The following is a 25078-nucleotide window of genomic DNA, read 5'->3' as shown; positions in this document are numbered from 1 at the left end:
GGCAGCTCGGTGCAGCATGAAGTCCATGGGCTTTGGAGGCAGATGAAATTCACTCAGCACGATTGCTTGTCTTAGAAATTTTGTTATTCCTTCTCCGAGAGTTAAGGAGGCAAATAGCTAATACTGAAATACCTGTATTTATGCTCGCACTGCCTTCGGGTCTTAGCTCAAATGCCTTACTTACCACAGAGACAGACCTTCATTAGCCACCAAGTGTATTGCTTACTTGTATACTACATACAGGTAAATCCTACCACCAGGATTCTCCAGGTGGGGATTATCTAGCTTCATTTTTCTCTATAGCACTCATCACCCTCTGACAAACTACATACTTAGTCATTTATTTACTGTTTACCCCACACTAGTATATACGTTCCATGGTCAAAGGGATTTGGTTTTGTTCATTGCTTTGTTTTTATTGCCTAGAATAATGCTTGGCACATGGTACATGTCATTAAATATGTTCTGGATGGGCACATGGATGGACTGACAGTCTGACCCCACATGTGCCTACTTCTGCGATCGTAGGCAAATTACTTCCCCTCTCTGAGTTTTCTTCCCTTTTCTTCCTAAAAGGAGAAGAATGATAGTGACCTCAAAGGGTTTGTTCTGTGATTAAAAATAAGAAATGTATGTAAAAGTTCCTGTTATATGCTAGGTGAGTGTCTGTGTCTGTATATGAACAAAAAAAGAACCTTCTCTTTTCAGTTTCATGAAGAAAGGCAAATGGCCTGGGATCAAAGAGAAGTTGTGCTGGAACATCAACTAGACATTTTTGACCGTCAGCAAAATGAAATATTAAGTGCAGCACAAAAGGTATTAATTCAGTAGCATGTACTTTTTTAGAAGTCAGATAGAATTTTAATTAATGTTTTTTATATTTCCAATATAAGTGGTGTTTAACCATGTTTTGTCATACTAGTTGTACAAATTAATATTGTTCTTCTAAATGCTGCAACTGCGTTTTTTTAATGTTGTATCTTAATAGTTTGAAGAGGCTACAGGATCAATGCCAGACCCTAGTTTACCCCTTCCAAATCAACTTGAGATTGCTCTAAGAAAAATTAAGGAGAATGTTCGAGTAATCCTAGAAACACGGGCCACTTGTAAATCACTAGAAGAGGTAATTAGAACAATTTGCACTTTGATCAGTGTATTATTGGGTATGTTTGTGGAATTTTCCAAATATTTTTTAACAAGGGTGAAGTGTAGAATGATGAATCTGTTGGTAATTCCATTCTCCTTTTCCACTCTCCGATAATGTTTCTCATAGCCAATGAAGAAAAGCATGTATAGCTAATTTGAATTTACAATCCATTTAATTACTACTTGTCACTTTTGGGCATTCTGATCAGTAGAAGTGACCTTGAAAGGAAACAAAAAGCATTTAGTTGTAGTTTTATGATGTATGTTTTATCCTTATATATTTCTATTTTATTTTGAAGTGTATGTTGTATACTCTGAATCAGTTTTCAGTTCATTCATTTTATGGGTGGCTCAAGCATTAGAAGGAGAGCTAGAAATTACTTCTTAGTTTAATAGAGGTCTTAAATTTGGTTAATAGGTGATCAAATCTGTATTAAAGAGAAAATAATATAAACGAAATATTTTCATTTTAGTTTACATATAAACATATTAATTGTAAATACATTTAAAAGTAACTTTGCAAGTAAAATTGTACATTTGTAATTAATTGAGGAAACTTAGATTTTCTTCAGTAATTGGAGTATTAGTCATTTATATGAGTTGCCCGAGTTACTTAAAATATTTGTCTTAATCCTTTGAACAGTGAGCATTTTTTCTGTTTTGTTTTAATAAACTTCAGATTTTATAGTAATGATTCATTGTCTTGGACCTAACATTTGAATTTTTATACTCAGCTTACCTTTATGGATGGATTGTTCTTCTAGTGTTGTGGACCAAAATAAAAGTCAATGGACCAAAATAAAATGAATGATTTATTATATTTCTTTTCTAAATCCAGCACTATCAGACATTTCTAGTTTTAAAACTACAAGATCTAAATAAATTACCTTAATTCAATTTCATTTTCATCATAACAATGAAGTTTCTAATGTGTGATAATATTATAAATAAATGAAGTACACATGCAGTAACTGAACTGTCACCCGAGTTTAATCAATTTAACCTTATTTTTTACATCATACTTACAATAGCCAAATAATATTTAATGAAGTGAAACTCCTTTTTTTTTGGTTTATAACTACTCTAAAATTCAGATGAAACTTTTTTGAAAGAAGAAAATATACTTAAATCATTTCTTATGATTTATCTTTGCAGAAACTGAAAGAAAAAGAATCTGCTTTATGGTTAGCAGAGCAAAATATTCTATCAAGAGACAAAGTCATCAGTGAACTGAGGCTTCGATTACCAGCCACTGCAGAACGAGAAAAGCTTATAGCCAAACTAGGCATAAAGGAAGTAGAACCAAAATCACAGTATACATTGAAAATTGCTCATCAGACCATTGCAAACATGCAAGCAAGGTTAAATCAAAAGAAAGAAGTGTTAAAGAAGTATCAACATCTTCTGGAAAAAGCCAGAGAGGTATTATGTTATGCTATTTCATTTATTATGTATTTTAGTCAAATGTCAAATATTATTCTGCCTTGAAGTGGTAGTTCATTTCTTACTTTCAAATCATTCTATCTAGGAATTGTTACTTTCATGTGATTGGATTAGAAATCTGTCAGTAAAACTGGCAGTTTGTGTATGTGTATCTTTCTCTTATGGACTGACTAAACCAGGAAAGCCGTCTTGGTGAGACCATATAATTTTGAAAAATATCAAATTGAGTTTATAGGTAAAGACAGGCAAAGATAAGAAGGAAATCTATCACACTAGTCATCAGTGTAAATCAGATTTGCTAGAACTTTGTGGGGGGAAGGGGAAAAAACATTTAAAACATTTTTTAGAAATAAGTTAAAAGACGATTGGTATTATTCTAGTATTAAAAGTAAATCATGATCAAGGTTGTCAACTTGAACATGTGCTAGAGGAAATGCATACTGGTGTAAATGTATACAGGCAGATAATTGTTCCTTTCCAATCATAGGAATCTTGGAAGATTAAAGATAATAAAATATTTAAGATCTTCAGAATGTGACTATATTTAAATCTTAATTTAAGGTAACAGTTTTCATTTGCTGTAAAACAGGAGCAAAGAGAAATTGTTAAGAAGCACGAGGAAGACCTTCATATTCTTCATCATAAACTAGAACTACAGGCTGATAGTTCACTCAGTAAATTCAAACAAACAGCTCAGGTAAGATCTAATAACTTTATTCAATTCTTTATTGATTTTTGAGACCATATAATAGAAAATTTAACACTCTTGGGTATTTTGTTTTTTGTTTTTGTAGTAGAAGCCACCTACCTTTTGTTGCTGGAATAATCTACAAAACACAACTCTTGTCATTCTTTTCCCTATATCTACAACCTTTATTAGCTCACTGCTGCCTACAAAATCATGTACCTTAGCCATGTACTCAGAGGCTTCCAAGATCTGACCCCATTCTACCTTTTCAAATTCTGCTCATTATATGTTTACCTACATCTAACTGCTTTTTCTGTTCTAAATTCAGGTTACATTTGCCTCTTTAAATCCTTGCCTTCTTTATGTGTGAAATGGCCTATCTTTCATCTCCAGACATGCAAACATTAGCATCGTGGAGTTTTAACTCATTAATTCAGTCAACACTTGTTGATCCTCCACTACATTGAGGTACTTTGGGAATACAAAGAATGAGATCTCTGTGTCCTGTCTTCTTTAAGCCTTCATTGCCCATTAAATCAGTAAATTTTAGATTAGATACTATATTTTGATCATTTGAGGGAACCAAATTAAAATGATGGAGTATGTATGGCATTGAATTTTATATGCTCGTGGCTAACTTACTCATATTTTACAGGATTTAATAAAACAGTCTCCTACTCCAGTTCCTACTAACAAGCATTTTATTCGCCTGGCTGAGATGGAACAGATGGTAGCAGAACAAGATGACTCTCTCTCCTCAATTTGATCAAACTAAAAAAAGTATTTCAAGATTTAGAGAGACAAAAAGAAATCACTGAATTAAAAGTCAGAGATTTGAAAATATCAAATTATGGTAAGTATTAGAAATATAAAAATAGACAAATGGTAATAATGATATAATGAGGATAAATGCATACATTTGCTGTGTTGTGCACTGATCTAAAAAGTTGATGTATATTATTTCATTTTATCTTCAGGACTGCTTAAATAGATTTTATTCTCCCCATTTTTCACATAGGTAACTAGGCCACAGAAAGGCTCAGTAAAATGCCTAAGGGCAGGGTTGTAAGCCATGATTTAAACCTAGTCAATCTAACTAAAAAATCAACCTACATTCTTGTCTAGAATTTTGTTTTTAACATATTTAAACTTTTGCTTCATCATCTGTAAAATGGAAATGATGGTACATACCCTGGGTCTTTCAGAGGGGTTATATGAAGGTCAAATGATACTGTATATGAAAAAATACTTTGCAAATTATAAGGCAACATATAAATGTAAAACTATAGTCTACAACTTTTAACAGTTCTGACACACAACAGAGGTTCAACAAATACTTGTTGAATGAAAAATCAACTATTTTTTTATTAACCATGTGCCAGTAAAAATCACAGCAGCCATTCTTTGTATTAGAGATTCTCAACATTGAATTTATCAGAATGCAGATTGTAAACCTAAAGTAGGCTTATAGTTATGTATTATGTAGTCTTTGTAGAACTCTCTCTCTGAGCTTTTATTTCTTATCTGAAAAAATGAGAAAGTGGTACTACTTGACTGTATAATTCCATTCCAGCTCTGAAGCTCTTATTAGAACCTTTAATTATTTACCCAAGATGCCTCAGACAAAATTAACACTATTTTTGCTTTATTAAGAAGCTGCCCCTTCTAAGAAATTACTTTCTAAAAGAAAAGGGGATTAGCAGTAACATACTATCTTTTTAATCTAGTTTTCCCCATTCTGTTTAACTGTATACCTGAGATGTTACTTTTGGTACCGTAAGTTTCTGTCATGTTTTGGAGTATAGAAGTTGCTTGTGCTTTTGAATTTAATTCCTGGAGGTAAAAAAAATCATCTTTTGAAATTGCCTGCTATGTATAATTATTGCCACATGAAATACTTGAGTAGTTGTTTTATACTTCACCAGATCATTTTAGCCTAAAATCATACTTTTATTCTCTGTGTGCACATTGGTATGCATATTGTAATGTGTCTTTGGAAATTATAGATCTGTGTTTTATTTAGTAAAACCTTATATTTTCCAATTGGATGATTAAAGTGACACGTTTTCACTGTAAGCAACAAGTCTCAGAATCTCCATATTGATAACCTTATTAATGTAGTGTCTATATACACAGTGAACTGGATATAATTCAATGTATCAGACTTACTAACTAAAGCTGATAATATATCCATTTCCATATGTATAGAGACATCTATTACTTATAGATAAAATTCTAATGACTTTGGGACCATAAGCAAACTAGTAATTCATGTGACTTCTGCGGGAGTTTACGTTTTGTCTGCATCACGGCCCTATGGGGTGGTAGTTCTCAAGAGGGAGTTTTGCACTCCTCCCCTGGGGACCTCTGGCAATGTCTGGAAACATTTTTGATGGTCACCACTAGGGGGTGCTGCTGGCACATAGTGGGTAGAAGCAAGGGAGGCTGCTAAACCTGTCAGTGCACAGGACAGCCCTCCCCACAAAGAATTATCCAGTCAAAAATGACAATAGTTTTGGGGTTGAGAAACCATGATGTAGAGGAAGTCACGTCTTGCTGGAGGCAGTAGTTAAAGTGCTATGTTTTGTTCATTCTCTGTGTTGTTTGTCTAGAGTCACAAAATTACTTGATGCAATTATTGCCAAAAAATAGGAGACAGAAACTAGAGGGAAAAAAAGTTATTTTATGTAAGTTTAAGAAAGCTAAGTGAATAATGAATTGTTCTTTTGGATTTGGATCAAGACTTAGTTTGGAAGAATATTTAGGACCAAGCATTTGCTCTTCATAAAATTTATATCAGTCAAAGTGTTAATTGGAGGAACCAGTCTATCAGATCCAAATGTTTTCTTCTATTAGGCTCCAAGAAAACCGTGCAGAGGAAGTGAAAAAAGTGAAAGGAGCAGTAGAGGACTTAAGGTGTCTTCTGTCCCAGTCACAAAAGGAGTCACAGAGTTTAAAATCTGAACTTCAGGCTCAAAAAGAAGCAAATCCCAGAGCTCCAACAACCACAATGCGAAATCTGGTAGATCGACTCAAGAGTTAGCCTTGAAAGAGAAACAGCAAAAAGTAAGTAACATTAGAAAACTAACAACATTTTGGAAATAACGTGTGGGAGATGGCTCTTAAGAGAAGACATGAAACAGATGATAGTGTATCTGTCTGCTTTAATGAAAAGTATGAGTCTTACTTCATGCTGTCAAGCGAGGTCTCAAGATAATTAGTTTAAATAGCCCTATTGGTGGTGATTTTAAATGTGTAGTCCAATTTACCTTTTTGTGTTGTCATCAGTCTGATTTGTGGGTTGTCTGTAGGAAATAAGGGAAAATCTTAACTCTATCTTTCCCCTCTTTTCTACTGAGGTCTTACGATACTACGGCTATTTTGAACAATCTGAATAATTGAACAATTTTGAGCAATTTGGGGTATTAAGAGGGAGATAGGACAGTGGGAAGGAAAGATTTAAGAAGCAAGTCACAGAGATAGTTTGATGAGGAGTTTGTCAGTGGCATTTCTGATTTATTAGTTTTTTAAATTTCTCTCAGTGTTAATATACACAATTGTTTTAAGAAGTGCTTCTATTTTCTCTGTGCTGGCTCATGTTTATTGGCAAATTTTAAGCCTTTTCCAATCCTATAACTTTCATTGTCTACTTAAATTCAATTATACTGAGAAATTCTGATAAATAGTTAAACTTGGATATTTGTAAATAAAACATACCTGTTTTCTGAATTGCAAATTGTTTGATTTGATGCTGAGTTACTATTATCAAGATCTTGAACTGTCGCATTCAATTTGGAAAGAACTGAGTGCAATTAGTAAAGGAGATTCATTTGAAAGGGTTGGGTGGTTTGTAAGTTACACCTGATTAAGCACATGGTATTTTAGGAAAATAGTTAAAAGTAATAAAGCATGAGTTGTTTTTTTGTATTACATATTGCTCATATAAAATACCAACTTTTTTTTTTAATGTATGTATGTTGTAATTTTTAGGCACTTAGTCGAGCACTTTTGGAACTCCGGGCAGAAATGACAGTGGCAGCTGAGGAACGTATTATTTTTGCAACTTCTCAGAAAGAGGCAAATCTTAATGTTCAACAAATTGTTGATTGACATACTAAAGAGCTAAAGGTGAGCACAGGCATTACTATAACAAAATTTCTGACAATTACCATGCAGAGAATCCCCTTTGATATGTAATAATTCTGATAATGAATATTCTGATGAATTATTGGTAGAGAGATACACACATATTCACACACTTTTGAACAATAGCTATCTTTATTGAATTTAGGCACTGATTATCACCTTGAAGATTAGCAAAGGATAGGCCATGATAAGCTACTCTTCCTAATAGAATTAAATTTAAGAAACATATATAGGATTTTTACTTATATGTTAAAAAGTGAGATAGATGTGTAGTTTTTTATTTCTTTAGTCTTATCAGAATTTTCTAATTTTTGCTTGCCCATAATGTTAATTAGCTTTCCTTTCCCCCCACCCCAAAATAGTTTATGGAAATCATGTAGCTCTTGACATATTGGTGACTCTAAAGCCTTTTTTTTTGGAAGTTCTTTACTTTTTGGCAATGCATTTTATAATTTTCTAACCTGATCATTAGATTTGGCGATTAAAATGTTTTTTTATAAAAAGTGTATTTCATAATGATTTTCAAATTTGTTTACACAAAGTTTCATATATTATGCAGGAAATAAAAAATTTGCTTTCTATATGTTTTATTTTATTTATAATTTTCATTTGCTCTTATTTTCTTTGTACATGCCTTTCAGCACCATTAAACTGTCTAGAGACTGGGTTTTACTTAGATTTTTTAAGTCTTGCATTGTACCCATCAAGCTTATGAGCATAGTTGACAGGAAAACTCTATTTACTTAATAATATGTTAATACAAATAGCCCTTTGTTGATGTCTCTAACACCTTTCTCTTTGCCTGAAATGTCTTCTGTTGAATTCTTCATATTTCTCAGGTCCTTTTTCTTGAAGTTTTTTTCTGACTTCTCCAGGACAATTTATGTTTTTCTTCTAACTACATTATAATACTACTAATTTCCCTTGAGTGTTATTAGTAATGCTTTAGGCCGGTAATAATTTATGCAACAACATATATTTTAAGTGCTATCATTCCCTTCACTTTACTGTATAGGACAACTAGCAACTCCTTTCTAGTGGCTTATGTATACTGTTCAGCATTGCAAGTTCTTGTCTTTGAAAAGTAGGTTAGAAACTACTTCAAGTCAGACATTTTGTTTAATGCCACTCTTATGCTTTGTAGTGTGTAAAACATTGCCTTGTACACCGAAATGTACTTGTTTCTTTACTAAAAATTAAATCAGGCATAATGAAACATTTGCTAATTTGGTAAAATTTTGTTTCTGATTATTTGTTGAAGATGAATTGCTTTAGCCTGTTTCTTGTTTTGTTTACTTCAAGTAGACTTGGTTCATTTGAAATGAAGATGGAAAAATATATATAACATGTGCAGTTTTTTCCTTGTGTTCTTAAAAAAATTAGATTGAAACATTCTTGGATTGAAAGTATTAATGGTATATGTTCTGTATTATATTGCTTTTATCCTTGATATTTGAAGATTCATAAATTAAATATTTATCTTTCATTAGTCACAAATTGAAGACTTAAGTGAAAATCTTTTAAAATTGAAAGAAGCCCTTAAAGCAAGTAAAAACAGAGAAAATTCACTGATAATTTGAATGACTTAACCAATGAACTGACAAAAAAACAAAAAGTCTATAATAAAATGCTTACAGAGAAAGATGGAATTGATCAAGAGAATGATGAACTGAAAAGGCAAATTAAGAGACTAACCAGTGGATTACAGGTACTTTTGTGTTTAATTGTGATCATGTCTGATTGAAAATACATAGGTGGTAGTTTATTCCATTTCTTAATTTTATTTATAGTATTTGCTGAAATTAGCTTTTAAGTCACTTTGATTAAGGTAGCTCATTCTTTTTTGACCTCTATTATATTTGTAGCTTCAGAGTAGCATCTTTAAAACGCAGAAGCAGCTATCATGCTATATTTATATATCAATAGTGTCATTTAGGAAGTATGGTTTAGCTGTAGCCTCAGCAAGCTTCTATAACTGGCATATTTATTGTGTATTTTGTTTAATTTTTTTTTTTTACTTAAGGTATAAAAATACATATTATATTTCAGGGCAAACCTGTGATAGATAATAAACAAAGTCTAATTGAAGAACTCCAAAAGAAAATTAAAAATCTAGAAAGTCTACTGGAAAGAAAGGTGGATGAAGTAGAACTAAAACCTATAAAAGAAAAGGTATGTGAGGAAACATATTGATCAATATGTTTAAGGTAGTGAAAGACTAAGTTAAACGTGTAATTGATAAGCAGATAATTTTTGAGGACCTACTACATACTATACCTGGTACTGGATAATGTAGAGAAGTCTAAGATAAATTTCTGTCCTTTAGGAATTCAGCCTACTTGAGGAGGTACCTATAACACAACTGTCATTCAGAGATACTACAGTATGTCCGTGTCCTCTCCCTGACATCACAGCACCTCCAAACCTTCATACCTTACATATCGAACTTCTCCCCAACGTAATTGTTCACATAGATTGGTGCTTTCAATCTTTGAGAAAGAAAGCTGGGCATTTTTAGTCTTCTACCTTGACCCAAATGTGTCCTTCTTTTTAAAAAATGTGTCCTTTTTATCCTTCAATAAACTGGTCTGTTATTTCAGGCTAACAAAATGATTTGGAATATATACAGATTTAGCAATAATAATAATCAACCCACTCATTGATTGATTCTATAATGTGAGAAAAAAATTTTCATATAGATAAACAAACTGTTTCTAAAAGATATTGCTGATAAAAATAATCAACTCCCCAAAACCCTAAAATTAGCTACACTTCATACAATTAAATTTGTTGTAAATAATAAACAAAATATTTATCTTGTAGTGAATACCAAAAGTGACCTGGAAAATATTGGTGTTAATAGTAATGTTTGCCCCTGAAGAAAATTGCAGTGGAGGATCTATGGTTAAGAAAAGAATTGATCCTAAAATTTACCCATAAAATATTTAATATCTAAAATAAACATGAAATAGAAAAGAAAATTAACTATCTTTAATGGCAATGAAGAATAAACAGATAAAGGGATTAAAATGTCATAATAGACTATATTCAAAATATCCTTTCCCTATGAAAATTGATCAAGGTCAGTATAATTTTGATTAAAATGCTCACATTTATTTAAGTAGAACCCCAACACATTGCTGTCACAGACTTTGCTGGTGAAAATTGCAAGATCACAATGTCCTTACTCTTTTTTTTTTTTTATAGTCAACATTTATTATGATTCACTATTTCATACAAACTGTAATGTAGAAAACAGGTTGGTGTGCACTAAAATATTCTTACAATACAGGCTGATTCACGCTGCTCTGTTCTCATGGGGAGCAGGCTCTCCCCCGCGTCAGGCACAGCAGCTGCACTTGTCTGACACCCCGTTGCAGATGCCGCCCTGGGCACAGTTGGCACAACCCGCAGGACAGCAGGAACAGCAGCTCTTCTTGCAGGAGGTGCATTTGCACTCTTTGCATTTGCAGGAGCCAGCACAGGTGCAGGAGCCACCAGTGGGGTGGGAGTAGTTGGGGTCCATTTCGAGCCGAGGTGTCCTTACTCATCCCGATTGCTTTCTTCACTGCCTCCCTAGTCGGGCATAGGCCTCATTGTCGGACAGCAATTCCTAACCCGATGGCTATCAGAATACCTCAATAGCGTTGTGGCCTTGCCTGGACTCCTGACTTCTGTACTTCAGTGTATTTCTCCTTAAAATAAAAATAATACCATTTGCATTGCCAACTTCTCAAAATCATTTTGACAGTCGAATGAAATAATGTGAAAGTCTTTTGTAGGCCATCAAATCCATATCACTGTACAGTATTATTACTAATTAGAAAAAAGAACACAAAGAACAATACTAAAATTAAATTCTGTATATAGGAATCTAGTAAGAATATGCAGTTTTTAAGGTGCTGGGCATTTCTAATTTATGAATGTTTCTATACTCAAAGATGCTTTCATATTGAAATTTCACCAACTTTTTTCTCTGTAAACAATATTTGTAGCCTGTCTACATGAGATTTAAAAAAACCCACCCCCAGGCCCTGCATTCCTTTTTCTTATGCTTCTATACTTTTTCCATAGTCTTGATTACTGTCTCACATACTAACATTTACTTATTTACGTATTCATCTTTTGGACAAAATCTTTGACGGCAGGAAACTTACCTGTTTTGTTTATTTTTGTATCCTTAGTGCCTGGCATGTAGTAGATGTTCAGTATTTTTCGAATGAATGAAAAATTTTAAATACAATAACATTTTAATATCTCTATGGAGGAGGCTATTGGTACAGAAAATATGAGAAGAGAACTTCTCTCCATTCCCCTTCTCCCTTTCTCTTCCCCAGTCTATAACAGATCTTTGACATTTGCCTGTTATTTCTTATTGTTCATTTTAAAATTATTTCAGCCTTGCTTCCATCAGTCTTTCTGCAGACGGCAATGTCAGATGAGACAGAATTGCCCACCCCCTGCAAAGCATTCCATGCCACAGAATATTTACTTACATACCTTATGACCCCAATTAATAGTTACATTTCTGGAAGTTCATAAAATTCCTTTTGTATATTTTGGGAAAAAAGAAGTTAATAACTTTCAAACACTTAAGTTTTTATATATTTTTAAAGGCTACTTGTTAGCTGAACTAAATAAATAAGGTCAAAAAGTTGGCCAGAATTGGAGAAGATAGTTTTGATAGGGCAAGTTATTTGAGTTGGGCAAATGACTTTAAGCTCTGGCTTTTAACCCTTTCAGCCCCGACATTGCCTTATTTAGAGTAAATACAGTGTTTCATAATATCCTCTTTCCTATTCCCCATGAAATTCATGGTTAATATAAACATTACATGCATAATTTCAAAAATATTGTTTGAAATAACCTTAATGAAATAAGAGAAAAATAAAAGGAAAATAACTTGTAAAAATAATAAATATACTCATATGTTTTTTCTTATTTCTGCATGAAAATGCTGTGGCATACTACACTAGAAAACACAATGAAGTAGGCATGTGCATGTACCTTTATGCATGATCATGTGAATTCAGAGCTGCAGTGCAGACTGACACGAATGCACGCTGCTGGCAGCTAGTGTGTCACAATGCCATTGCCAGTTGTAATTTCATCTCCAAAATGGTACGCAGTGGTTGGTATGGTTTTTAGCAAAATGATCTCGACAGTCTTTCCTTCTATAAGGCTGTTTCATTCCTTGAAAATGCAGTATATAGTAAGCCATTAAAAAATTGGTTTGTGGAATGAAGATAAGTTATTTGCTCAGATAACTGAACAGACTTTTTAGTTACATGAATGTCCAGGAGAACATTTGAAGGTTCAGCACATGGGACTGTTCTGCGTTATATGGATTTTTCTTGGTGACTTCATCTCAATTACAATGAACTGGGACCACTACACCTACTAATTCCCTTCTCTGCTTTGTTTGTTTAGCACTTACCACCAGCAAACATACCAAAATTAATTTTCTTGTTTTTTGTCTATATTTTACTTCCTTCTGCTCATCCAACCAACAAAAACTAGACTGTAATATCCATGTAGATAGGGGTTTCTGTCTGGTTTATTCATTGCTTCTGTTCCTGGTGCCTAGAGTAGTACCTGACATATGGTTAGTACTAAACAAATATCTGTTGAATAAGAGAAGTAATGCTCATTGAGATTTGAAGGGGCTGTGATGCTATATGGTGACAAAACTGGTTTATCTATACATACCTATTCTTTGTCTGAAGCTTACTTTAGTCATGATCGCCTGTATTAGAACCTTTATTTAGAGATTCCTAAGGGCATTAATGTTAGTGTGATCTGTTCCCCAGAATTTCTTCTATCAAGTTATAAAATACAGAATCCTTAAGCTAAGTTCCATAGTAAAATGAATATATTTACATATTCTCTAGGAAGTGTTGGTTTACCATTGTCTAGTAAATTATAGTTGATAGATTTAAAATGAAAATAATATTGGTAATTTTCTCCCTCCTTTGTTATTGTTTACAGAGTGCTAGAGAAGAATTAATTAGGTGGGAAGAAGGTAAAAAATGGCAAGCCAAAATAGAGGGAATTTGAAACAAGTTAAAAGAGAAAGAGGGGGAAGTCTGTACTCTAACAAAGCAGTTGAATACTTTGAAGGATCTTTTTGCTAAGTGAGTTTATTTAATGTAAGCCTATGTATAAAGTCTTTAATTGACTTGGAAGTTAAATTGTTTTATTATACTTGATAGTATGAGAAATTTCTTAGCTTTAATTATATATTATCTATGATTCATTTTTTTCTTTAAAATGTGTTTTAAATATATCTTAACAACTTATAAATGGAGTTTTGTAAAATTTTGAAATATGTTAGCTCATAGCAAATACAGAAGGACCCAATTTTTTGCATATTGGTCTTGTTGTGAGTAAGCAGCAGTTTAATAAATTGAATATGCCAAACAATGAATGGTGTATTTTCATGATTCTGTCTCACAGAGCTGATAAAGAGAAACTTACTTTACAGAAGAAACTAAAAACAACTGGTATTACTGTTGACCAAGTTATGGGAGTGCGAGCTTTGGAGTCAGAAAAAGAGTTGGAAGAATTAAAAAGAGAAATTTTGACTTAGAAAACGATGTATCGTATATGAGGTAAGCTATTACACGGAAATACGCTATCCATTATAATGAAGGAACTGGTTGACCCATAGAAACTGACATAATCGCATAATCGTGTTAAGTTTGTGGTCTGTTGCTTGTCTTTTGCCGTGGGAGTTGAGATGTTCCTGGGTTTTTGTATACAATTTTGGATTGTATTCTTGAACTTTTGAATATTATGTCACGAGAGGGGTCTTGGTTAAATGCTGTGGGAAATGTAGATATCTTTGTTTTAGCAGAGGGGTGGTCCGGACAGGTTCAGGTCTCAAGTTCTAACTTGCTATCTGAGATCTGTGGTTCCAACATCAGTTCTGTTTTCAAAACCTTGACAGCGCTCTTTGGATCTGGCTGTGCTCCTTCCCGGTGACAGCCGGCGGCACGAGAGCCGCCCTCTGTGTGTTGGCTCAGTTCTCAAGAGTCTTTGGTACTCTGATTAGGATCAGATCCATACATGCTCAGCCCAAGGGTGAGTCCAGAGGTTTGTAACCAACTCCGTAAGGTTCCTTTCTTGAGCTTCTCCCTTTTTGCCGTCTCCCTGATGCTTCGTTTCCCTAGGGCTTCGGCTTTTGGTACTTCGAATCAAATCGGAGCTTTAGTTACCCTATCCCGTGCACTTCAGCAATTGCACACAGCCCTGCAGCCAAGCAAGCAGCAGAGGGCAGAAAGGGGATGTGGGGGCAGTGGGGGGAGCGGCGGCTACTTTTGCTCTGCCTCCTAACGATCACAGCTCTACCAATCAGAGAGGAAAAAAGAAGGGATTTTTGCACTTTGTATTGTAAGTGCCACTTCTCCTTACTCAACTTTATGGATTCCTTGGAGCTCTCTCCCTTGGTGCTAACACTCACTTTCAGATTTCCAGCAGTGCTGTCTGTGTTCAGGCCAAAAAATACCAGAGGACATTCGCCACCTGTTTGCTCATACTTCACATTCTGGTATTCTTTCCTACTCTAAAATATTTACTCTTCACAGTCCTCAAATAGCTGCTCCATGCATTTGTGAGATACAGGATTGGAAGTGTTCACTCCACTGTACCTAGAACCAGAACCACCTCTCCTCCCCACCATGTTACTTTAGCAGAGCCTCTGAGATTTTGTGTTGTTTTTCTGTCTCTTTACAAGCTATGTCTTTTCTTATAATCACTGTCATGCAATGCAAAATAAAATCAGAACTAGTAACAATAATTAAAACTATTTATAATTTTGTTTCACTCATTTCTTCCAAGATGAATTTAGATTACTTTTTTATAATGTTACTTCCTCTTCTGTGTGCTTATGAAGTTTGGGATCATGTTAATGATTACTGTCAAAGTCTGGTACCTACATATAATGTTGGACATGAAGATATTTACTATTTAAAATTTATCACACTTTTTTCCTTTATATTAATCTTCAAAAATTACCATTAGTGCTTCTCAATTAAAGTCTATATTTGTGTCAGTGTTAATGTAATGTGAGAATATGTAGTTGAATTCCTTTAAAGGAACACTCATGAGCTTCTAAACTACATTCCGTCTCTTTTCCTTCTAAGTCCTTGTTCCTTAAATCCTTCAGAATTTTCCTTGATGAAGAAAGAAGTGATTGAAGAATTTGTCTTTCTTTTGATATCTATTCATAGTTGCTATCTGATCCCAGTAGTGGCTCCTTCCCTTCCTGATTTTTCTTGATCTAAACATATATTGAAAACAAAACTGAACGCTTTGCAATTTTCACAAGGATCAAAATTCTTTAGTTTGCAGTCCTAATGATTTTAGAGGTTTACTTGCTCTTTTTTTCTAATGTGAGTCTATATGGGTTGAAGTATTTGGAGAAGACTTAATAGAAGAGATTGAACTTATCTTCTCTCTCAGTTCAAGTGTAAATTTTTAAACTTTAAGAATCAGATCTAGATGTTAAAGGGAAGAAGGACATTTCCAGAAAGAGAACCCCTAGCAGAGATGTAGAGGCAAGGGTGAATCTTTCACGTGTGGGTAAGAGTGAATTTAATTGCCTCAATAAAGGTAGACTCTGGCATAATTAGGTTGAATAGTGATGTGCAGGGCCTTGTAGGTCACACAGATGACCACAGACTTGAAGTGACAGATTATGTCACCACTAAGAACTTGAACTTTCTGAGAAGCTTGAGAAGCACATGGATTATATGGAATTATTACATGTTTTAAAAACACTGATGTTTAATTCAGATCTTACACAATTCCATACAAATAGATTAGATGCATGTTTTTTCAAAATGTTAATGTAAACCAAAATTTACTTGTTTACTCCTAATTCAAGAGAGTCCTGCAGTGAATCCTCTGTAGAGGGTCATTTTATAATATAAATAGTCATGTCCTATTTTTATAAAGTTTGTAAGTTTTAGAAAATTTAAAATAGAGTGTTAATAAATACATTGTGTTTTCTTTCTTTCCTATATTTTAATATAGTAAAAACAGTGAAATTTGAAGTTTGACTAGTAAAGAGTCTGTGGTTGTTTAATTTCTAGGACTCACCAAGCTCTTCCTCGAGATTCTGTCATAGAAGAAAAACTCCATGCTTTAGAAAAACAGTTTTCAAAGGATGCATATTCTAGGCCTTCAGTAAGTGTACATCTTTTTTTTTTTTTTTTTTTTTCATTTTTAAGCTCAGAAGTAAAATCAACTTCTGCCTTTATCCGGTCACAAACATTTGATCCCTTTCATTAATGTTAATGCAGTAAACTCAACTTTTATTTTTACCAGGTAGTAATATATGTTGACTTCTTTAATTCTTCTTACATAACAACAGTGAATAGTAAACTTGATTGTTTTGCTTTTGCATAAAACTTCATTACAAATGATTTCTGAAGATTTTAAGTGTAGTTATCATAAGTTTTGCTGTGGTAAGAACATAAAATTAGATAAAAAAAGAAAATAGAGCACTGTTCCCATTCAAACGTGACATGTTTCTAGTTTTTCTTTATAAAGAATCATTATGTAGAATTGTTTGGTATGTCTTACTTTAAAACATTGAGCGTGTATAGTTTTGTCTTTTTCCTTTTATCTTTTCATATTTCTTTCCTCTGCTTCAAGCAGAATCTGTTATGTAACACAACTCTTTGTACCCTTGCTACCAGTATTATAAATACAGGCATAATGTTTTTCACAAAAAGAACACTTTACATGGAAACAAACAAAACCCCGTAAATGTGTTCAGAATTAAAATATGGGAAGGGAATAGATGCCAATGACAACTTATATCATCAGACACCTAGAAATAGTCTCCGTTGTCACAGTAATGAGGAAAAACACAAAGCAGAAGATAGTGTAGGTCCCACTGAGTTAGATAAATCTGAGGCAAGACCAAACAAAAAATCAAGTCCATTTAGGTCAACAAGTGATACTGGGGCAGATTTCAACTCCAAATTTGAAAATGAACCAAATCCTGAAATTGAGAAAATAATCAAGACTTGTAAAAATAACAGGAACATAAGGACAAGGAGGAGAAAGAGCTAGGCAAGAAAGAGAAAGGGAAGGGGACACAGCTGAAGGTGTGAGTCACAACTGCCACGGGGATCGAGAATGACCTCCTGGGCAGGATCACCGTGATTCTACAACAAGCCACACTTGCTGCTGCGGTGACTGGTGGGCTGAGCGGGAGGCACAGGCAGATTCTGAAGCTCACACGCCAGTCCAGCGAAGCAGTGTGAGTACACGGCAGTCCTTTGCTTCTTTGTTAGCAGAGTCTTCTTACAGCCAGTAGTATATACGTATGGTGCAAATGGAGATAAACTGTGCAGAATTTGTAAAAAGTATGAACTATTGAAACTTCATCTTTTATTAAGCCCTCATATTTGACTAGTTCCTACAAAATTTATGCTTATACATTTCCTTATTCATTTTAGTAGTGTTTTACCCTTGGTACTCACCTAAAAAGTACTAGATTAGATAACAATAACAAAAATAGGGCACGTTAGAGGTGTTGGTTTTGCTAGAGAAATTCCTACCTCATCTATAAAATCTCACTACAGATAAAATTTCAGTGAAAACATGTTGTGATACTGTGGGACATTCTAAAATAAACTGTTCATCTTTTTGCCTTGTAATGGATATCTTATTTATATTGAGAAAAAGGAGCTTGCATGGGTTGCTATCTATGCTGTGTTAGAATATGTACCTAAGTCTAATTTTCACAGTACCCTGATTTACGTGGGAAGCTTGGAGAGTAAGTAAAATCTCCAGTGATCAGGAAGACGCATAGCCAGAATTTAACTGCAGGTCTGACTTAACAGTTCCTCATGGACATTCCATCAATACACTATTTTTGGTCTGTTTACCTTGCAGGACAGAAGAAGACAAGTTTTCCCCAATTCAAATAAAATAGTAGTTATCTTCTTTTTTATTTATCCTTTCTACTTACACATTCCAGTCACCTAAGTCCTAAAAACATCAACTAAAATCAAACATTTAAAAGTTAAGAGAAGGTGGATGAAAGTGACTTAATTCTTATTTCATTTATTTATCCCGGTTCATAGTGTTTTTCACTTGATAATCAGTAATTGAAAATTTGAGACTTTCACCGTGTGTTATTGTTAACACCCATCCACTAAGAATTTAATTTCTACCTTTTAACAGGATTCCACTTATGTACCAGGATTCCACTTATGTAAAATTCTCATAAAATTCATTATTTAAGAATTTTATTCTTATTACTTCATAGGTAGTTTTATTAGAATTCATTTTCCAGAAATTTGGACAATCTCAACTAATACTTCGTTTTGTTTGATGAGACTAAGGGGGGACGGATGATCCTTATTTACTTACATAATAACGGCACCCATATTTGTGGGAGGAGAACTGTGTTAAAAAAAATACCCTTATGTGAGCTCATCACAATTACGCTCTTCTGTAAGTGATATTTAATATAATTTATGTCGATCCATCAGTAGTACTCAGGTATTTACCATTTTTTTGTTAAATTAGGTAGCTACCATGTACAGAAGAGATGTGGGAAAGACAGAAGAGCTCAGAGACAGGAAATTACAGATTTCCATGTCTGAAGAGATCTTAAAAACTGTTCCTTCTTGTGGCTTCATTTGTAAGATGCAAAAACTGAGGACCTTACAGGTGGCATAGTTTGCTCAGCATTAACCTAATTGTAGAAGAATCGGAATGTATTTTGAGGTGATTTGACAGAATAAGTAGGGACATATTCCTGCGGTTTACAGATACCAGCACATCCTTTTCTTGCTACTGGGTGTGTGCATATGCACACACATTCCCTCAAACACATAGAAATTGGGTGGATGCGTACAGTGCTTCTAACAGTGTTCTGTTACATTCCCTTGAGTCAGAATCAAATAGCCCAGAATATCTTTATTTCTTAATGTCCTATTTTCTAATTTCTTTAATTTTTTTACCTATATCAGAATGTACAATATTTAACCTACTGCTAATTAAAAAGATGTTGTAGAGCATGTATAAAAAGATGTATTTGTTTGATTTTGTATTTTTAAAACTATAATGTCTGGAGTTACTACCCAAGCCAGTAGAGAGAGAAAGGGACGGGGGAGAAAAAACTTAATCTGTGCTGTGTGCTTTCACTAAATTACTTCATCTGTTGTTCATAACAATCTTATGAGGTAGGTGTCTTCTACCCACTTTACAGAAAAAGTAATCAAGCACAGATTTCCCTTTCAAATAACCTATAGTTTAAAATGAGAAATAAAATTGAACATAAATAATAATCTGAATGTTACTGGATTTCAGAAGCGGGAGTGATTATTTTCATTCAAGGAAGGAGGAAAAGCTTTCTGGAGGAAGGGATTGAGGCAGTGATTGTTGCAGGCTTGTGTATTAGTTTACTAGGTCATCATAACAAAGCGCCATAGATACAGTGGTTTAAACAACAGAAATATATTCTCACAGTTCTGAAAGCCAAAAGTCCAGAATCAAGGTACTGGACGGGATTATTTCTTTAACCTCTGAAGGAAGGTTCTAAAGCCTTCTCCTTGGCGTGTAGATGGGCACCTTCTCCCTTTCTCTTCACATTGTCTCCCCTCCAAGCTGCCTCCATGTCCAAGTTTTTCTCTTGCGTAAGAATACCAGGCATACTGGATTAGGACCCACCGTAATCATCTTATTTTAATTTGGTTTAAAATCTTTAAAAAGGCTCTATTTCCAAATAAAGTCACATTGGAGGTACTGGTAGTTAGGACTTCAACATATGAATTTGTGGGTGGAATGTGGGAATGAGGCATAATAAAATCCTAATAGATAAGTCATACTTTATTTTTGGACTGGAAAAGCCACTATAAATCAGTTTAGTCATTATGAGTACATACGGAAGCATTATTTGTGTGGACATTGTTAAGTCCTACTTGACATTGTTTTTTTTCTTTTAGAATTGAGGTTTTATTTGAGGGTCAGTACACAGACATCTAAATTTGTACACAATTCTTAATGTACATACCAAATATCTAGAAAATCATGTAATTATGATTTTTCACTCAACAGTTATTCCAGTGACTTTCCAGCTTAAACTTTGGAGGCAAGTTTTCCTTAATAGGATATCAAGTACCGTATCTTCAAATATTGATATGCTGTTACATCAGTTTCACTAATTCACGACTTCTTATCATATGCACTACATATGCAGATTTTTAATCTTTCACAGCACATTAACAAGGTTACTAGGAAAACTGGACTGCCAAGACCAAAGATGTTACACAGTGCACACAATTCTCACAGGAGAGCCAAGATCAAGGAGTGGTTTTCTTTAGGAAACCTACCAGAGACAACACAGGAGTAGAAGTCATTTAAAATGTTCAAGATATATTAAATGCACAACTGACTCCAAATTGCCATTTAGTTTATGTTTATATTACAGAATATAAAAACTACCCCCATTATGGAATGTTAAGCTGACACCCAAGACAATCAAAGCCTCCCATATTCAATACCCCACTATTTTCTGGTTGTACTAAAAAATAAACAACCAGCAAATTTCACCTCTTAAAAAAAAGCATTTACACTTAAAAAATGGGATGAAGTGGGATCCCCTCCTTCTTAAAAATGTTTCTAGAGCTACTAAAAAACTTGCCATTTACAAAATAATTGATAAAAATATTCCTCTGGATTGTACAAGAAGGGAGACAGGGACCACTGATAAGACATGGCATATGATAGTAATCTGACTTGGCTCCTTTCTCTCCTGCTTCATCAGAGGCTGGACTCTCATTTTTAGTTTCTCCGTTTTCTGCGGGTAAATCTTCTTTAGCTTCCTGGTCAGCCACTTCGGCCTGCTTTCCCTTTGCTCCCCTTTTCCCTTTTGTTTGCACTTTCTTGTCTGAAGATTTATCCTTTCCTGCCGCCTTTTTTGGCTTCGTTTCCACTTTTTGCAGGAGCAGGTTTAGCTGACAAGCTGGCTGACCTCGTCTTGGGCTCCTCCTTCGCCGCGCCCTCGGCGGAGCTGACCGTCCTCTTGGGCATCGTGGAGGCGCGGCGGGCGCGTGCCGGGTGCCTGCGGGCCGCGGCGCGCCAAGAGCCTTCGCGAAGCTGGGCCGCCTGGCCGCTGCCGCTCCTCCCGCCGCCAGAGCTGCTGCGGCCCGCCGCGCGGGCGGTGGGAGAACCGGCTTGACATTGTTTTCTTTTTAATTTAAACAAACCCCATTACCGTATCTCCCTGCAAGTTTTATATTCTAACTTATTTATTTTGGTTTGAATTTCTCTAGAGCTCTCCAATTTTCTCATATTTTTCTAAGGAAAAATGTTCCCTTTTTTAGCATAGTGTTTACTTATCCAGTATGCCTTATGCCATTTTTATTTATTAAGCCTTAAAAATATTCCTAACTTCATTTTCCTGAAGACTTCAGAAATGGAGTCAGAAGATCATGGTCAAAGAGAACAGGACCTTCAAAAAGAAAACCTGAAGTGAACTAAAACTTCAGCTTGAACAAGCAAATAAAGATGTGCCAAGATTAAAGGTACATTTTTAATGTTTTTTAGTTAGTAAATGAACTATTCCATAAAATATTTTTCACTAACTAAACTCATCATAAATTTAAATAGTTGCAAAGGATGTACTTGACCTTTTTTCATTACTGACATTTAACAATAAAAATTTCACTCCAATGACATTTGAATTGCCATAGTGGTTTGATACTCATCATCTATGTAAATAAATATAAGAAAAATAATCTCAATAAAAATTCAAACAGGTCCTAAAATTTGTATGGAAATGCAGAACCAAGAATAGTCAAGACTGCTTCAAAAACAATAAAATGATAGGACTTGTTCAATAAGATATGAAAGCCTAAAAAGTGATAGGCTTTAGGACAATGGCTAAACAAACTGACAGGTGGAACACAATGAAAAGCTGAAAAATATCCTTGCAGAGATGAATACTTGATTTGTAACAGGTAGCATGGTTGAGCAACGAGTAGAGGATGGCCATTTCAGTTAAGGAGGGAAAAATGGACTACTCTTATACTGTATCTAAAAACCAATTCTAGGTATATTAAGCCTAATTTTTAAAGGTTTCAGAAGGTAATAAGGACATAAAAAATTATTAAAGAAAGAATGAGTAAATTTGGATATATTAAAATAAATATTTCCATTCATCAAGCACCATTAAAAGGATAAAAAGATAAGCCACAGAATGAAAAGATATTTTCTTATGTGGTGATACGACCCTAATAAAAGATCTGCACTCAATATTTGAAGAAAAATAAATAGAATAAAAAAACAGAGAACCTACCAATTAAAAGCAATGAAATCAAATTGGTAATCAAAAACTACCTAAGAACAAAATTCCAGAACCAGATGGCTTCACAGCTGAATTTTATCAAACCCTTCTTAAAGTATTCCACAAAGTAGAAGAGGAGGGACTACTTCCAAACTCATTCTATGAGGCCAACATCACTCTAATACCAAAACCAGGCAAAGATACCACAAAAAAAGAAAATTACAGACCAATATCCCTGAAGAACATAGATGCAAAAATCCTCAACAAAACATTAGCAAACTGAATTCAAAAATACATCAAAAAGATCATCCATCATGACCAAGTGAGATTTATTCCAGGGATGCAAGGATGGTGCAATATTCAAAAATCAATCAATATCATACATCAATAAAAAAAAGGTCAAAAATCACATATCATGTCAATAGATGCTGAAAAGTCATTTAAAAAATTCAATATTGATTCATGATAACTCTTAACAAAATAGATATGGGGGTACATACCTCAACATGATAAAGGCCATATACAACAAACCCACAGCCAGCATATTTAATGGCTAAAAGCTTTAACCTTTTCCTCTAAGATTGGGAACAAAACAAGGATGCCCACTCTCATCACTTTTATTCAACATACTACTGGAGGTCCTAGCCACAGCAATCAGAAGACACAAAGAGATAAAAGGCATTGAATTTGGTAAGGAAGAAGTTAAACTCACTATTTGCAGACAATATGATGTTGTACATAGAAAACTCTAAAGAATCCACCAAAAACCTACTAGAACTAGTAACTGAATTCGTTGCAGGATACAAAATCACTACACAGAAATCTGTTGCATTCCTATGTACTAATGATGAACTAGCAGAAAGAAAAATCAAGAAAATAACTCCACTTATAATTTCATCAAAAAGCATAAAATACCTAGGAATAAACCTAACCAAGGAGATGAAAGACCTATACCCTGAAAACAAGATGCTCATGAGAAAAATTAAAGAAGACAACATTAAATGGAAATATAGCCCATGCTTATGGATAGGAAGAATTAATATTGTCAAAATGGCCTTTCTGCCTAAAGCAATGTACAGATTCAATGCAATACCCTATCAAAAAACCAACAGCATTCTTCAATGAACTAGAACAAATAGTTCTAAAGTTCATATGGAACCACAAAAGGCCCTGAAGAGCCAAAGCGATCCTGAGAAGGAAGAATAAAGCTGGGGGGATTATGCTCCCGAACTTCAAGCTCTACTACAAAGCCACAGTAATCAAGACAATTTGGTACTGGCACAAGAACAGACCCATAGATCAATGGAACAGAATAGAGAGCCCAGATATAAACCCACCCATATGGTCCATTAATATATGATAAAAGAGCCATAGATATACAATGGGGAAATGACAGCCTCTTTAACAAATGGCATTGGCAAAACTGGACAGCTACATGTTAAGAGAATGAAACTGGATTATTGACTAACTCCATACACAAAAGTAAACTCGAAATGGATCAAAGACCTGAATTAAGTCATGAAACCATAAAACTCATAGAAGAAAACATAGGCAAAAGTCTCTTGAATATAAACATGGGCAGCTTTTTCCTGAACAATTCTCCTCAGGCAAGGGAAACAAAAGCAAAAATGAACAGATGGCACTACATCAAACTAAAATGCTTCTGTACAGCAAAGGGCACCATCAGCAGAACAAAAAGGCTCCTACAATATGGGAGAATATATTCATAAATGATCTACCCCATAAGGGGTTAGCATCCAAAATATATAAAGAACTCAAGTGCCTCAACAACCAAGAAACAAATAACCCCATTAAAAAATGGGCAGAGAATATGAACAGACACTTCTCCAAAGAAGAAATTCAGATGGCCAACAGGCATATGAAAAGATGTTCCACATTGCTAATTATCAGGGAAATGCAAGTTAAAACCACAATGAGATATTGCCTGACACCAGTTAGGATGGCCATCATCCAACAGACAAGAAACAACAAATTCTGATTAGGATGTGGAGAAAGGGGAACCCTCCTACACTGTTGGTATGAATGTAAATGGGTTCAACTGTTGTGGAAATCAATATGGAGGTTCCTCAAAGAACTAAAAATAGAAATACCATTTAACCCAGTAATTCCACTCCTCAGAATGTATCCAAAGAAAACAAGTTCCCTGATCTGAAAAGACATATGCATCCCTATGTTTATCGGTGCACTATTTGCAATAGCCAAGATATGGAAGCAACCTAAGCGTCCATCAGTAGATGAATGGATAAAGAAGAGGTGGTACATACACACAATGGAATACTATTCAGCCATAAGAAAGAAACAAATCCTACCATTTGCAACAA

The 25078-nt window shown here is 34.4% G+C and overlaps 2 protein-coding genes and 1 pseudogene across 2 annotated transcripts in view; 1 reads left to right on the top strand and 2 right to left on the bottom strand.

Moving 5' to 3' along the window:
• LOC130679259 (centrosomal protein of 290 kDa-like) overlaps positions 1 to 25078 on the top strand; it is a gene marked incomplete at its 5' end in the record, with an annotated part of 41257 nt that overhangs the window by 1794 nt on the left and 14385 nt on the right. The window contains 17 exon segments of the mRNA XM_057487882.1: positions 709 to 816; positions 989 to 1123; positions 2302 to 2568; positions 3179 to 3286; positions 3933 to 4035; positions 4038 to 4106; positions 4109 to 4130; positions 6134 to 6312; positions 6315 to 6343; positions 7268 to 7405; positions 8914 to 8986; positions 8989 to 9131; positions 9473 to 9595; positions 13412 to 13557; positions 13880 to 13986; positions 13989 to 14034; positions 16519 to 16612. Coding sequence (XP_057343865.1) covers positions 709 to 816; positions 989 to 1123; positions 2302 to 2568; positions 3179 to 3286; positions 3933 to 4035; positions 4038 to 4106; positions 4109 to 4130; positions 6134 to 6312; positions 6315 to 6343; positions 7268 to 7405; positions 8914 to 8986; positions 8989 to 9131; positions 9473 to 9595; positions 13412 to 13557; positions 13880 to 13986; positions 13989 to 14034; positions 16519 to 16612 — 1890 coding nt within the window.
• On the bottom strand, positions 10400 to 11009 carry LOC130678996 (metallothionein-1A-like). Its single transcript, XM_057486601.1, has one exon. The coding sequence runs from the start codon at positions 10947 to 10949 to the stop codon at positions 10764 to 10766; it is 186 nt and encodes a 61-aa protein (XP_057342584.1). The 5' UTR covers positions 10950 to 11009; the 3' UTR covers positions 10400 to 10763.
• Positions 16679 to 21988, bottom strand: LOC130678988 (non-histone chromosomal protein HMG-14-like; annotated as a pseudogene).

The sequence above is a fragment of the Manis pentadactyla genome, chromosome 10, assembly GCF_030020395.1.
Source record: "Manis pentadactyla isolate mManPen7 chromosome 10, mManPen7.hap1, whole genome shotgun sequence".
Classification (NCBI taxonomy): Eukaryota; Metazoa; Chordata; class Mammalia; order Pholidota; family Manidae; genus Manis; species Manis pentadactyla.
This window is presented reverse-complemented; position numbering and strand designations above follow the sequence as displayed.